The sequence below is a fragment of the Oncorhynchus nerka genome, linkage group LG16 (genome assembly GCF_034236695.1).
Source record: "Oncorhynchus nerka isolate Pitt River linkage group LG16, Oner_Uvic_2.0, whole genome shotgun sequence".
Classification (NCBI taxonomy): Eukaryota; Metazoa; Chordata; class Actinopteri; order Salmoniformes; family Salmonidae; genus Oncorhynchus; species Oncorhynchus nerka.
This window is the reverse complement of record NC_088411.1, coordinates 16,259,583-16,276,062: the sequence shown is the minus strand read 5'-3', so window position 1 is coordinate 16,276,062 and position 16,480 is coordinate 16,259,583. Positions and strand designations below refer to the sequence as shown.

Below are 16,480 nucleotides of genomic sequence, written 5' to 3'. Positions count from 1 at the left end.
CAATTGCTTCATATGTGACATAACTCCACTGTTTCTATTCATAATATACATTTAACATTTAAGTCATTTAGCAGACGCTCTTATCCAGAGCGACTTACAAATTGGTGCGTTCACCTTAAGACATCCAGTGGAACAGCCACTTTACAATAGTGCATCTAAATCTTTTAAGGGGGGTGAGAAGGATTACTTTATCCTATCCTAGGTATTCCTGAAAGAGGTGGGGTTTCAGGTGTCTCCGGAAGGTGGTGATTGACTCCGCTGTCCTGGCGTCGTGAGGGAGTTTGTTCCACCATTGGGGGGCCAGAGCAGCGAACAGTTTTGACTGGGCTGTGCGGGAACTGTACTTCCTCAGTGGTAGGGAGGCGAGCAGGCCAGAGGTGGATGAACGCAGTGCCCTTGTTTGGGTGTAGGGCCTGATCAGAGCCTGGAGGTACTGAGGTGCCGTTCCCCTCACAGCTCCGTAGGCAAGCACCAGGGTCTTGTAGCGGATGCGAGCTTCAACTGGAAGCCAGTGGAGAGAGCGGAGGAGCGGGGTGACGTGAGAGAACTTGGGAAGGTTGAACACCAGACGGGCTGCGGCGTTCTATTTCTATTTTAATATCATTCATAAATTAAAAAAAATTTAAATTGAAAAAATCCATAAAGTATGTTTTTTAAAAATTAATGAGTAAATTTGAGTTTAAACATAATATTTGTTGTAATATGTGCTCTATCTTTTCTGGAGGATAAAACTGAAATTGGAACCGGCTTTGTATGGCTTGTTTGAGAAAGGGAGATACTTTAAACAACATGTAATTTTCAATTAGTTGGAAATGAGAAGTTGTGATCTGCATAAAGGCAAAAATAAAAATGTTGAACAAGGGATGAGCCTTTCGTAATGATCTACAGGACCATTTTGGTGTATCACTTATGTACAGTGAGAGGTTTAAAGCTGTAATATTTAAAGCTTTAAACTCATATATAAATAGGCACATTCAATGTTGTCTGGCTTAGCATTCCAAATAAAATGAAATATTTTTTGCTCATATGATTTAAAAAAACGAGTTGTCTGGAGTAGGCAGCGCCATTAGTAAGTAAGTAAACTGTGATAAAACCAAAGTGTTAATCAATGTGATTTTTCCATAAACAACAAGTATGTACCTCTCCATGGTTAAAGAATCGTATCTGTTTTTGCTAACTTTCAATTGAAATTGATTGTGGTCAATTCATTTCTATTTTTTGAGATGTGAATACCAAGTACGTCTACTTCACCATTACACAACTACAAGGTTGTGTAAACACTGTGTTCTTTAACGATCCAATACGTAATATGGTACACTGGTCATAATTACATTTGAGTCCAGAGAGGCTAGAAAAGTGATCAAGATCTTCAATGAGATTGTGCAGGGATCCAGATTGTGGTCTTAAGAAAAAACTTGAGTCATCGACATACATTGACACTTTAGCTTTTATCCCTTGTTTTTATTTCTGTGTTCTTGCAAGTGGCTGACTGTACAAATCCTCTCTTATCAGGATCTGCAATTTGGCAGTACGCCCAGACCTTGTTTTGAGAAAGAAATGAAAGATATCTCCGTTTCAAGGTCTCAGCTTAGAGAGAAGAGGCCTCGTGAGGTGTTGGTCTGTCACATGTTATGAAACAGTATTCATCGGTCAAAAGAATGAAACAAAACAGCAATGATTAATTAATTATGCTAAATCATGCAAATATAACTTGTATATTTGACAACTGCTGGGTCTGTCCAAAGGGAGCTTCTGATTGACATGTGTACTATGGTGCTTTGAGTTGGTTGGAACCTCTCCAGCGCTGTCCCACTCTGACCATTATTTGCATTGTTTGTTTCTATGTTTTGTTTGGTCAGGGTGTGATATGAGTGGGCATTCTATGTTGTATGTCTAGTTTGTCTATTTCTATGTGTTTTGGCCTGATATGGTTCTCAATCAGTGGCAGGTGTTTGTCGTTGTCTCTGATTGGGAACCATATTTAGGTAGCCTGTTTTGTATTGTGGTTGGTGGGTTATTGTCTATGTGATGTTGCATGTTGGCATTCTGTTTCTATAGCGGTCACGTTCGTCTGGTTAGTTTGTTTTAGTGTATTTCGTATGTTTTCCGTCTTCATTAAATCATGCATTCACACCACGCTGCGCTTTGGTCCGCGTCTTACGACGATCGTGACAAGCGCGCTGACAATAAACAATGATTAATTTAAGATTGACTTTGAGTGTCCCTGTGTAAGATTTTTTGCACAACAATATGACGTCACGAAATGTTTGCTAATTTATAAAAATAGAAAAAAAATCGGAACTATCACATTTACATACGTATTCAGATCCTTTACTCAGTACTTTGTTGAATCACCTTTGGCAAAGATTACAGCCTTCAGTCTTCTTGGGTATGACGCTACAAGTTTGGCTCACCTATATTTGGGGAGTTTCTCTCATTCATCTCTGCAGATCCTCTCAAGCTCTGTCAGGTTGGATGGGGAGCATTGCTGCACAGCTATTTTCAGGTCTCTCCAGAGATGTTCGATCAGGTTCAAGTCCGGGCTCTGGCTGGGCCACTCAAGGACATTCAGAGACCTGTCCCGAAGCCATTCCTGCCTTGGCTGTGTGCTTAGTGTCGTTGTCCTGGTGGAAGGTGAACCTTCACCACAGTCTGAGGTCCTGAGCGCTCTGGAGCAGGTTCTCTCTGTACTTTGCTCTCTTCATCTTTGCCTCAATCCTGACTTGTCTCCCGGTCCCTGCCACTGAAAAACATCCCCACAGCATAATGCTGCCACCACCATGCTTCACCTTAAGGATGGTGCAAGGTTTCCTCCAGATGTGACGCTTGGCATTCAGGCCAAAGAGTTCAATCTTGGTTTCATCCGACCAGATAATCTTGTTTCGGTGCCTTTTGGCAAACTCCAAAAGGGCAGTCATGTGCTTTTTAATGAGGGGTGGCTTCCGTCTGGCCACTCTGACATAAAGGCCTGATTGGTGCAGTGCTGTAGAGATGGATGTCCTTCTGGAAGGTTCTCCCATCTCCACAGAGGAACTCTTGAGCTCTGTCAGAGTGACCATGGGGTTCTTGGTCACCTCCCTGACCAAGGCCCTTCTCCCCCGAATGCTCAGTTTGGCCGGGCGGCCAGCTCTAGGAAGAGTCTTGGTGGTTCCAAACTTCTTCCATTTAAGAATGATGGAGGCCACTGTGTTCTTGGGGACCTTCAATGCTGCAGACATTTTTTGGTACCCTTCCCCGGATCTGTGCCTCAACAAAATCCTGTCTAGCTCTACAGTCGTGGCCAAAAGTTTTGAGAATGACACAAATATTAATTTCCACAAAGTTTGTGTCTTCAGTGTCTTTAGATATTTTTGTCAGATGTTACTATGGAATACTGAAGTATAATTACAAGCATTTCATAAGTGTCAAAGGCTTTTATTGACAATTACATTAAGTTGATGGAAAGAGTCAATACTTGCAGTGTTTACCCTTCTTTTTCAAGACCTCTGCAATCCGCCCTGGCATGCTGTCAATTAACTGGGGCACATCCTGACTGATGGCAGCCCATTCTTGCATAATCAATGCTTGGAGTTTGTCAGAATTTGTGGGGTTTTGTTTGTGCACCCGCCTCTTGAGGATTGACCACAAGTTCTCAATGGGATTAAGGTCTGGGGAGTTTCCTGGCCATGGACCCAAAATATCGATGTTTTGTTCTCCGAGCCACTTCGTTATCACTTTTGCCTTATGGCAAGGTGCTCATCATGCTGGAAAAGGCATTGTTCGTCACCAAACTGTTCCTGGATGGTTGGGAGAAGTTGCTCTCGGAGGATATGTTGTTACCATTCTGTATTCATGGCTGTGTTCTTGGGAAAAATTGTGAGTGAGTCCACTCCCCTGGCTGAGAAGCAACCCCACACATGAATGGTCTCAGGATGCTTTACTGTTGGCATGACACAGGACTGATGGTAGCGCTCACATTGTCTTCTCCGGACAAGCTTTTTTCTGGATGCCCCAAACAATCGGAAAGGAGATTCATCAGAGAAAATGACTTTACCCCAGTCCTCAGCAGTCCAATCCCTGTGCCTTTTGCAGAATATCAGTCTGTCCCTGATGTTTTTCACGGAGAGAAGTGGCTTCTTGGCTGCCCTTCTTGACACCAGGCCATCATCCAAAAGTATTGGCCTAACTGTGCGTGCAGATGCACTCACAGCTGTCTGCTGCCATTCCTGAGCAAGCTCTGTACTGGTGGTGCCCAGATCCCGCAGCTGAATCAACTTTAGGAGATGGTCCTGGCGCTTGCTGGACTTTCTTGGGCGCCCTGAAGCCTTCTTCACAACAATTGAACCACTCTCCTGGAAGTTCTTGATGATCCAATAAATGGTTGATTTCGGTGCAATCTTACTGGCAGTAATATCCTTGCCTGTGACGCCCTTTTTTGTGCAAAACAATGATGACGGCACGTGTTTCCTTGCAGGTAACCATGGTTGACAGAGGAAGAACAATGATTCCAAGCACCACCCTCCTTTTGAAGTTTCCAGTCTGTTATTCAAACTCAATCAGCATGACAGAGTGATCGCCAGCCTTGTCCTCGTCAACACTCACACCTGTGTTAACGAGATAATCACTTGAAAATAAAAGAGAGCCGCACACTCTTGGAGCTCAGATGCAAAAATGTAATACCAACGTTTCGACAGCCAAGCTGTCTTCATCAGGGTATGATCACAAACACTGCGGGATGACTCGTTTATATAGTGTCAAAAGACACAGGTGTCTGTAATCATGGCCAGGAGTGGCCTAATATCATTGGTTAATAATCAAATATTAAAATGTCATACAAAGAACAGCATACAAACAAATGGATAGCATACGATCATAGATTAATTTGACTATACAAGTTTACAAGTCACAATAATCACAAGAATGGCTTCAGATCAAAGTCTACGTTGAGACCGAAGGGCGCAAGGGTCTTTAAATTAAAGATCCAGGCAGCCTCTCGTTTTAACAATAAATTATCAAGGTCACCCCCTCTCCTAGGGAGGGTGACATGTTCGATACCAATATAACGCAGAGACGAAATCGAGTGGCCTGCCTCCAAGAAGTGGGCCGCAACTGGATAAGTAAAGTTTTTACACCTAATGGTGCTACGATGCTCTGAGATACGTATTTTTAATTCGCGCTTTGTTTTACCTACATAATTTTTACCACAAGGACAAGTTATAAGATAAATAACTGCCTTAGTGTAGCACGTAATAACACCTTTTATTGGGATTGATTTCCCTGTTTGTGGGTGTTTGAAGGATCTACATTTATAAGTGCCATTGCATTGAGCACAGCCATTACGTTTGTAATTTCCATCCAGTAGGGGCGCAAATAGACGTTGTTCAGGAATATCTTGGGGTGGTAAATCAGAGTTTACCAATTGGTCTCTGAGATTTCTGCCCCGCGAGAATATGACCAAGGGAAGGTCCGAAAACACATTACCGAGACTATCATCGGATTTTAGGATGTGCCAATGTTTGTGAACAATTCCCTTAATTTGTTCAGAGCACTTTGAATAGCGGGTAGTTAGAACGCAAGAATGCGTCTTTTTGCGAGACTGACCTTGAAAAAGGTCATGTCTCGTTTTGTTTTGAATTTTCTCAATGGCAATATTAATCAGATCATTCTTGTAGCCCCTCTCCCTGAACTTTCTTTGCGTCTCAGCCATATTTCTGTCGAAATCGGACTGTTTTTTGCCATTTTTTTTTATTCGACAGAATTGGCTGTAGGGCAAACTATTTTTTAAGGGAAGTGGGTGACAACTATCAGCCCTCAACAAACTGTTACGATCAGTAGGTTTCCTGTAAAGATCAGTGTATAGAACATTATCTTCACACAAGATCAGAAGATCAAGAAAACTGATTAGACGTGTCAGATTGCATAGTAAATCTCAGATGCTCAGAACAGGAGTTAAGAAAAGCATGGAACGCCTGGAGCTGTTTTGCATCACCCCTCCATAGAACAAAAATATCATCAATATACCATTTCCAAATAATGATGTGAGGCAAGAAAACATTTTTGAGAGGATTGAAAATAGACTGTTTCTCCATGTAACCCACATACAAATGAGCATAGTTAGGAGCCATGGGGGATCCCATAGCAGTCCCTTTAGTCTGAATAAAGAAATAATTTAGAAACATGAAATAGTTATGCGTGAGTACTATTTCAGCCAATGTTACAATGCATGCACTGGAAGGTAGTTCATTAGGGTCACGTTGCAGAAGAAAATGTTCCATAGCTTCAATACCGCCCTCGTGTGGAATATTAGTGTATAAGGACTCAACATCAAAAGTAACTAACAAGGTATTCTCAGGGAGAGGATCAAGAGATTCAATGATAGAGATCATACTGCTGGTCTCCTTTACAAAGGAGGGTAGCTGTTCTGCGAGTGGTCTAATAAAAAAGTAAACAAAAGTAGATAGAGGGGCCGTTACTGCATCAATGCCCGCTACAATAGGGCGCCCTGGAGGTTGTGTTATTTTCAAGTTTCTACTCCGCTAGCCAGCACCTCGTCTTAATAGGTGTGCGTTTCTTTTTCTTCTAGATTTTTCTTCTAGAACGAGATAATCACTGACATGATGTTAGCTGGTCCTTTTGTGGCAGGGCTGAAATGCAGTGGAAATGTTTTTGGGGGGATTCAGTTCATTTGCATGGCAATTAGTTGCAATTCATCTGATCACTCGTCATAACATTCTGGAGTATATGCAAATTGCCATCATACAAACTGAGGCAGCAGACTGTGAAAATTCATATTTGTGTCATTCTCAAAAGTTTTGGCCACGACTGTACAGACAATTTCTTCAATCTCATGGCTTGGTTTTTGCTCTGACATGCACTGTCAACTGTGGGGCCTTATATAGGCAGGTGTGTGACTTTCCAAATCATGTCCAATCAACTGAATTTACCATAGGTGTACTCCAATCAAGTTGTAGAAACACCTCAAGGATGATCAATGGAAACAGGATGCATCTGAGCTCAATTTACAGTCTCATAGCAAAGGGTTTGAATAGTTATGTCAATAAGGTATTTCTGTTTTTTATTTTTTTTAATACATTTGTAAAATATTCTAAAAACCTATTTTGGCTTTGTCATTATGGGGTATTGTGTGTAGATTTTCTGAGGATTAAAAAAGGTTAAGGCTGTAACGTAACAAAATTTGGATAAAGTAACGGGGTCTGAAAAATTTCCAAAGGCACTGTATATATATATTCTAGTCGTACTTTATCAAACGCCTTTTCAAAATATGCTATGAAGACCAGGCCTGGTATCTTTGATGTTTCACAATGTTCAATTGTTTCAAGTAATTGTCGTATGCTGTCTCCAATATATCGTCCATGTAAAAAACTTGCATGATCAGGATGAACAATATCTGGTAAAATCTTGTTTGTTCTATGTGCTATGCATTTCACCAGGATTTTCCCATCACAACACTGAAGTGTAAGAGGCCTCCCGTTTTTAAATGGACTGGATCTTTATATTTACCACCTGGATCCTGTTTCAGCAGTAATGAAATCAAGTCATCTTATTGAGTACCTGAAAGTCTACCATTTTTATAGGAGTAATTAAAACATGCAAATAATGTATCTATGAGTACATCAACAAAGGTCTGATATACCTCTACTGGTATACTCTCAAGCTCTGGTGTTTTTCCAGACTGAAAATATTTAATTACCTCAAAAACTTCCTGCTCTTTAAGGTGGTGTTTAATTTCTTTTTTTCTTTTTTACCTGGGGGCACCAGGTGATGGTGGGGGCTGCAGTAGGGCCGGAGGATCTGAACTCTGACCCAGGTGGACACTTCTCTGGGCTGGCTGACCAGCTCCACTGATACCACCTGGCCAGCATGGCTGAACCACAGCCCAGGAAACAGCAGCATCTGAGGGGAGGATAATAAAGTAATCAGACACAAGGGGGGTTGTAAATTGGATTTTAGCATGGCTGTGGTCAAAGCCGACACAAGGTGATGCCATGAGTATGATATGCATATCAAGGGTTTTGCCTGAAATCTGACAACATCTTAATTTGAATGCAGTCCAGTGGGTCAATCAACAACGAAAAGAGTATCGTAATCGTTTCCATCAGTGTGAAATATTATGTCACTCACCTCCACTCTCTTTTGGTCAGGGTCTGGGACTGTAGGGAGGACTTGTAGCAGTGACCTGGCGTACACACCCGACATGAGAGGAACACCTGTGAGGTAGCTGTCTAACGAAGGCAGGGAAACTACAGGAGACGGAGGTAACATACACACATCCATTAGCACACCGCAATATAATGTGTTCATTTGTGACAATGTTACACCCCTTAGGTCTCCCTATGAAGACAACAAACACAATTCATTCTGAATTATAGTTTGCGATGACGTATTAATGCAGTACACTCTCCATGCAGTCTCACCTGTAACCACCTTATCACAGAGGAAGAGATACTGTCCACCACACACTGTGTTCCTCCTCTGTCCTGGTGAAGCCAGGTCCATCTGGGTACAGCCCCCCAGGCTCTCCCTGCCCCTGTCCCTGTCCCGCCCAGGGTGGCTTCCTGTTCCCAAACCCTCGCTTCTATCCGGCCCTTCTCCCCTGCCGTCCCTCAGCCAGACCCACTCAGTGGATTTTCTATACAAAAAGATGCATACAGTACCAGTCAAATGTTCGGACACATCTTCTCTTTCAAAAGTTTTTCCTTCTTAATGCGTTTGAGCCAATCAGTTGTGTTATGACAAGGTAGGGGTGGTATACAGAAGACAACTCTAGTTGGTAAAATACAAAGTCCATATTATGGAAAGAACAGCTCAAGTAAGCAAAGATAAACGACAGTCCATTACTTTAAGACATGAAGATCAGTCATTCTGGAAAATTCAAGAACTTTGAAAGTTTCAAGTGTAGTTGCAAAAACCATTAAGCGCCATGATGAAACTGTTTCTCATGAGGACCACCACGGGAAAGGAAGACACAGAGTTACCTCTGCTGCAGAGGATAAGTTCATTAGAATTAACTGCACCTCAGATTGCAGCCCAAATAAATGCTTCACAGAGTTCATGTAACAGACACATCTCAACATCAACTGTTCAGAGGAGACTGCGTGAATCAGGCGTTCATGGTCGAATTGCTGCAAATAAACCACTACTGAACGACACTAATATGAAGAAGAGACTTGCTTGGGCCAAGAAACACGAGCATTGGACATCAGACCGGTGGAAATCTGTAGTTTTGTCTGATGAGTAAATTTGAGATTTTTGGTTTCAACCGTTGTGTGAGATGATCTCCACATGTGTGGTTCACACTGTGAAGAATGGAGGAGGAGGTGTGACCGTGTGGGGGTGCTTTGATGGTGACACTGTCAGTGATTTACTTAATATTCAAGGCACACTTAACCAGCATGTCTACCAAAGCAAGCAGTGTGTGCAAAGCTGTCATCAAGGCAAAGGGTTGCTACTTTGAAGAATATAAGATATAAAATATGTTTTGATTTGTTTAAGACTTTTTTGGTTACTACATGATTCAATGTGTTATTTCGTAGTTTTGATGTCTTCACTATTATTCTACAACGTAGACAACAGTAAAAATAACAAAAGCCCTTGAATGAGTAGGTCTGTTCAAACTTTTGACTGGTACCGTATACCCAAAAATTTAAAAGAGGGTGGTGGGGAATTAAGTGAATTAGTGTAGTCAGGTGACAGAATATAATGTATAAATCTGTTAGAAAGATCATAAACTGTTTACTCACGATTTGAAGGAGTTGTGGATGAATGTCTGAGTTTCAGTGCTTCGGACTGTGGCTAGATCCCCACCCTTCACCTGACGACAGATACCCTTCGCCTCCAGCCATGATGTCGCTGACTCTGACAGCCAATAGCATTGCAGACTGGCAAGATGGACCTGGGCTCCTTTGGGGCAAAGGTGCTCATCTGGGGGAACAACATTGACCATTGCCACTTGATTACCAATTCAATTAATATGAACATGATTAATCATACAATTGCCCATTAGTAAATTCTGTACAATTTGGAAGAGGTATTTGTTAGTCAAGCACACATGTTATCTCACGAACAGATTATTGTTTTATATGATATCCTATATCCCTTTATGTTTAGTATTGGGGGGAAAAACACATACATTCTAATCCGTATCAAACCAGACTAATGTTCAGCATCAAACATCTGATTAGAAGAGAAGTTAAAAAGCAAGTGAAGCTTACCCCATAGAAATACATAAAGATGTCTATGGCTCACCCCCCTGTAATTGAGGGTGATATCAAATTAAGTTCCTCACCAACTCCAGCTGCGAAGATCACTGCTGTCCACAGGCTCCAGATCAGGGCTAGTTTTTCAATGGCTGTCATCTCTGTCACCTTCTGTAGTGAGTCATACTCCCAGGTGAATGGAGAGGAATGGAAGCTAGGCTAGCTGATCACAGCTCCAAAGGGTTCCATTTCACGGCCTGGCCCCCACATATAGTATGCCTCTCTATATGTTCATCTATCTCTGTGGCTCCCTCTACTATCGGCTACATGGCCCTCCTCCTCTCATCATGTCTTGTTTTTCTCTCTGACCCTTTTGTCATACTCCACTTCCGCCCTCCTTTCCACTAGTTTAATGTCGTGTAGTGGGGTTTGTCCCTCATTCTCTCACTTTGTCTCTCACTTCGTATCTCACTCACTCACTCTCTCTCTCTCTCTCTCTCTCTCTCTCTCTCTCTCTCTCAGAAACAGGAGCTCTCCCCACATTTAACACAATTGTTTCATTCCCTTTGCCCTTTTCCCTATCTCTAGGGGGGTTGGCGGAGAAGAAAGAGGAGGGGGAGGACATGTTGTTTTAAAGGCCTGTGTTATCCTCTCAGAGAGCCTGGTGACTTCTAGCTCGTCTCTCAGCAACAGGCAGAGGAGCAGTGGACAGAGGAGGCCTGTGAAGCTATTTACATGCTGTAAACCCCCTCCTCACTCAATAGAGACTGAGACAGTTAAAACTACTCAGGCAGGTTACCGCTACAAGGGCCTCCCCATACCCTGGGCTCCCTGCTCCCAGTCTTAAATCAGAGCACAAAGGATTTGGGTTGTCAGTGTTGTGTGAATTACGGTAGCCCTGGCTTATCTTTTGAACTTTAAAGAGTTTGGGTGAAGAAGTCAGCCAAGACAAAGGGCTTTTTTGTGAGCGAAAGTGCCCTCTCTGAAAGGTTTTTGTGAGCATTCTTAAAAAGTTAAATTTGACAATACAGTCATTTTTTCAGCAGACTCTTAGAGGACACTTTCACTGACAAAAAAAGTCTAGTCCAATCATCTAGTCCTTTACAAAGCTTTGCTGAAACGTTGTGACGCACATGCAGCCCTGCAAAAATAAAGGCTTTTCAACGAGGGACGCCATTGGCGTTGCCTGGCAACCTAACAGATGGAGCCGTGGCCGAGACTCATCATTAACCTTCTGGACAGGAGACATTTCCATGGCAACATGATCTCTCTTTCTCACACCCAAACACAGCTTTGGTGGGAGGATAGAATGAGATCAAATGTAGCTCATTTTAGTTAACAGACAGCTGAGAGCAATATCAAATGCTACAGGTTGGAGCACCTTCTAAATTGCAACTTTTTCTCTAAATCAAGTGAACAACTGCATAATAGTCTTTATTTTGATGTGCACATGCACTGTTAGTGCAGAGACACAATAAACAAGTTCAATTGACTTCAACCTCCCAATTGTCCCACTATACTTATCTTGAGTGAGCACGGCCCACTGTGCACACGTCTTTTCAACGTGGAAATGTTGTTAATATTTGGTTGAGACTTTGATCAATAAGATTTAAACCTTTGATTCACCCACTCAAAAAAAACGCCAACAGTTATTGTATTTATTTCGATACTATCGAGTTTGGAAACTATACTCAACTAATAATCAACTACGTTTAAAAATTGGAGTTCAGTTCAGAACACATTGTGACCTGATTTGACCAAAACACACCATGAATTCAACAGGGATTATTGCCAATCATGAAGTGTGTTGATTAGATGTTTGGAAGTAGTTGCCATTTTGTGATGTAGGCTTCTTTACGAGCCTGAGGTAAGAATATGAAAACAAACTGTATCAACCAGGACTTTCTGTTGTTGCACACCTGAAAAGCACCCTGATATGTATAATACAATTCTACTCATGGTGCAAAATGTATCTCCCAGACTTAGGGTCTAATACTACTGTTGGCTATTGTCATTCTGTGTAACACAATTAGAGCAGTAACTTGGAACAGCATTGTATAAACTTTTGTCCATGTTAAACTGTGAAGCAAACAAAGTCAAGATTGGTTGAAATTAAAATGTATTGCAACACAAAATAGATGTACAAGCAGATTTAAGAAAATATAATTGCAAAAAAATGGTTTCTGGCACTCGCTTCCGGAAATACAAATTTGATATACAATAAACAAAAAAAAGGCACAGTCAGAACAGGCTTTGATGCTTTTAATTTCTTAAGGCATGTTGACATCGCCTGTAGTATTTCTGTCCCTGTAGCCTTTGAATCGCCAAGACTCACACCTGCTGTAAAGGGGGAAAAGAAGATATTAGCTAGAGAAGGTATTCAAATGTCAATGTAAATGTCATGATTTGGACTCCACTGTAGGCATAATCACGCTGCAAAGGTTGGAGTCCTCAAAAGCCCCCTCCCCTTGGTTTCCATTCATATTCATCGTTGACATGAGGCCGTTTCTCAGGGTTCTGTATAGGACACAAAATATGGACTTTGCAAGCAACACACCATGACCTCATTTAAAGGTGAATCAAATATAGTAATAGTTTACCGGTGCATTTTTCTCTTCACCCGGTATGGGATGTTTTCCCCCTCAGCTTTGAGATCTGAGATATCTGTCATTTTACAAAAGGACACTAATACATTACACATGCACAGGATATTTCCATCCCGTACTACACGGCAATATGTAATTCAACTCATACCAATGAGCTGTTCTTTCATCTTTAATGAATCTTCCTCTGTCTCATTCAGGTTGAAGTCAAATTTTTTTTTGCCTTTTGCTTCTTAGTGGCACTGGCACAGGTTCTGGCGCTTGGGAGCAGAATTTAGTGGGAGTTGGGTAGGCCTAAAGAAATAAGACACGCAAGTGTCAAATAACATCCAGCATTTTTTTCCCTTCTAAACACATTTGTAAGCCAACCTAAAAGGCAATCTAAACACAATCTCATTTCTAACTAACGTTAAAGCCAAAATTCGAAATGGAGAGTTTCATACTTGCGTCTCACAGGAAAAGTGTCTGATCCTTTGCAGCGATTTGGTGAGGGCAATCCCTCCGTTAAGAAGGCAGAAGGAGACTTCGAACCCTCGTGCTCCAGGGTTAAGCCATGTGAGAAACCGAGATGATTCTCTGCAATAAAAGATTGGACAACATCATGCCAATTGTTTTTACAATTAGAATACCTGTCTCGATACAACGGTCAAGAATAAAGAGTTGAGTTACATTGTGAAGGATGCTGCATTTTAGCCTTTTGCTTCTTGCTAGCAGTTGCACAGGTTTTCTGGTGCTTCTGGGCATATTTTGGTGGGGGCTTGTGTAGACCTTTGCCTGAAAATAAACATAAAAGTGTCAAATAACATCCAGCCTTTTTCTACACACATTTGTCATTTGTTTACGTTTTACTGAAGTGGAAGAAGAACTTTACCTCAACACATTACCAAACTTCAAACTCAAATTCTAAAACATGCCATAGTTCACCTCTCAAGCCCCTACCACCTAGCTTCGAAATCCAGACTGATTTCAGTTCAGTTTCACATTTGTTTCACTACACTAACAATGGTGAAACATGGAGTGATTCCCTCTGGGTTGAGGCTACCTTCCCACTAGCTACACTCGTCAATTTGAAAGGATCAGTTAAAGTAATACAGTAAATGGTCCTCTGAGTCGATCAAAAGGCAAGGTGGTTGTTCGGTGGCTAGGGTTTAAATGACTTGGAGGCAGTAGTGGCTGGAGGTGGGAGATTACATTCCTCATGTGATTCTAAACACACAACAATATACAGATTAAAACCATGGCAAGTAAATTGAATGTACGCAGACTGTCAATGTGTGTTTAAACATACCAGTTTTACATGATTTGAATGTAATTCTCCTTCGCTTTCTCTTGGAGTTCTCCTCCACTTCACTGGCTTCGGAAATTGACATCTTCACAATACTGTTTTGATTCTGAATGGCAGGGTGAGGGTTCGAAAAATTTAACAGTCATCTTTAACAACCAGCAGTTTCTTATTGCATTTTCAGGTATAATGTATCTGCTATTTACCTGATGTCAGTTTTATCCTGAGAATCTGAAGTGACTTCAATTTTAGAGAAGGTGAGGACCAATCCTTTATTGCTTTGTAATATTGATTTGGGGGCCTTCACACAGTTTGGTATTTGTTCCAGTGCTCTGGAGTAACACATTTGGCTTCTTATTTTCCACCCACACTGCTCTGGCCCACATCTTCTGAGATTAGAACCTGGGGGAATAGACATTATTAGACAACATAATATAAACCAAACTATTCCAATAGATCTGATCTTATTTGGCAAAACTGTGCAACAGAGGGATCTGTATGTATTGCCTTTGCTGATGAGGTTCTCCGGAGAAATAATGTATCTTCTGCATTTGTGGATATTTTATAATAACTGCGATTTTGAAGTCTTTGGAGGCACATGAAAGAAAGACGTTGTCAGTTTGAGGATGGTGAATGACATCACACAAACAAGGTTTCCATCGCTTCTTATTTCTTTGGACAAATCGACAGTATTTGTCCTGGAGGAGGAAGCAACCATCTCACATGTTATTCTTGATGTGTGGTTGGATGTTCTTGACAATGTGTTTCACTTGGCTTGATACGGACAGTTGCCTCAGTGGGCTTTTGATGGCACATTTAAGCCACTGAAAATGGTTTTCAAACTCAAAGCAATTAAGGTCATTGAGTGAGCAGCTGTGAAATGCAACATCATCTGCCGAGTGAGTGAGACCATGTACATTGTACACTGCAAATGTATCACCATAGACACTCTTGCTCATGTCAACAAAGTGCATCAGCAGCTGTTTCGCATAATCAAAATAATGCCTCATCCTGTCATCATCTGAATCTATCTAAATTGACACGGCTACACTGAGGGACATAAAGTGGTGATCGAGATTATTATAGTAAACCAAAACTGAAACTAAAATAAAAACAAACATTTGAAAAATAATTTAGAAAGACTGAAAAAACTAAAAACTACAAAACTACCTCAAATAAAATAAAAATCACTTTGGGCTAAAATCAAACGGGGTTAAGCTATTTTTTAAATTCCGTTTTTAAGCTTCTGAATCTGGCAGTTTAATACTGACAGTAGATGCCAATGTTTCAAATAGGCTTAGCTTGTGCATCACTATTACTAGCTACCAGGGAAGAAATCCATGGGTGAACACAGAGCGTGATTGGGCCATGCTAGAACAGCTTGTGAAGTTGCTGAAGCCATTCACAATCCACACCAACTAACTTAGAATTTAATTTTTGTCATTTAGCAGACACTTTTAGCCAGAGTGACTTACAAGAGCAATTAGAGTTAAGTACCTTGCTCACAGGCACATCAACAGATTTTTCACCTAGTTGGCTTGGGGATTTAAACCAGTGGCCTTTCGGTTACCCAATGCTCTAAACCGCTAGGCTACCTGCCGCCCTAAACTGACAGCATGACGAACCTCAAGCATACAGTCGCTGTCTGATGTGTTGCCATGCCGTCTCAACCTTGAGGCACACTTGCTGTCAACTACTGTTCCAAAACAGTTGGCACAGGTCCTCCTGAAGTCACTGCGAGAGCACTTAGCATGCATACTGTATCCTCTGGAAGCAAACTTCCATCCAACACCTGCAGCAGGTTGCCTGATGGATCCAAGTGTGTCTATGGCACTTCACTCAGAGATGGAGCCACTGATGAGGGAAGTAGAGTCATTTGTACTTCAGCAAATCAGAGTAGAGCTGTGGAGCAGCAGGATGCCAGGAAGATGCCAGCGTGATTAATCCAGCAAGCATCTTGACCACAGTGCTACATAAATATAGCGTCCTCGCATCGAAGACTGTGTCTGAGGTCACTGTCCAGCCAGAAGGGTCAACCTCACAGGGCATGAAGTGCCCCATGTGAGCTGCAGAAATACCTGGAAGAGGTCAAGTGGGGAATGTTTACAGAGTCACCTCTCCAGCTCTGACAGCCAAGGATGGCTGTTTACAGTGGCAGAGCCCAACCTTGTTTAGCTTAACATTTTTATCTTTTTTTTTTTTATCTATTAATTTTTTCCACGCTTTGCATGTTGTTTTGGCATTAATACGTGTCACATATACGTTTGCAAACTATGTAAAAAAAGTTAATAGGGCCGCATACAAACATGGTATCTTTTTTGCTTTCTTGAGTAAGGCAGCTCCAAAATGCAGGTGTTTCAGCCTAGCTCAGTGCTTTCTGTGGTGGTGGGGCAGCCAGC

General features: G+C 41.7%; 1 protein-coding gene across 1 annotated transcript in view; it reads right to left on the bottom strand.

Annotated features, from left to right (window-relative positions):
• pkd1b (polycystic kidney disease 1b) overlaps positions 1–15,838 on the bottom strand; it is a 37,176-nt gene extending 21,338 nt beyond the window's left edge. The window contains 6 exon segments of the mRNA XM_065002311.1: positions 7,746–7,893; positions 8,122–8,240; positions 8,415–8,629; positions 9,741–9,921; positions 10,286–10,367; positions 15,695–15,838. Coding sequence (XP_064858383.1) covers positions 7,746–7,893; positions 8,122–8,240; positions 8,415–8,629; positions 9,741–9,921; positions 10,286–10,367; positions 15,695–15,838 — 889 coding nt within the window.
• Between the last annotated feature and the right edge of the window lie 642 nt (positions 15,839–16,480).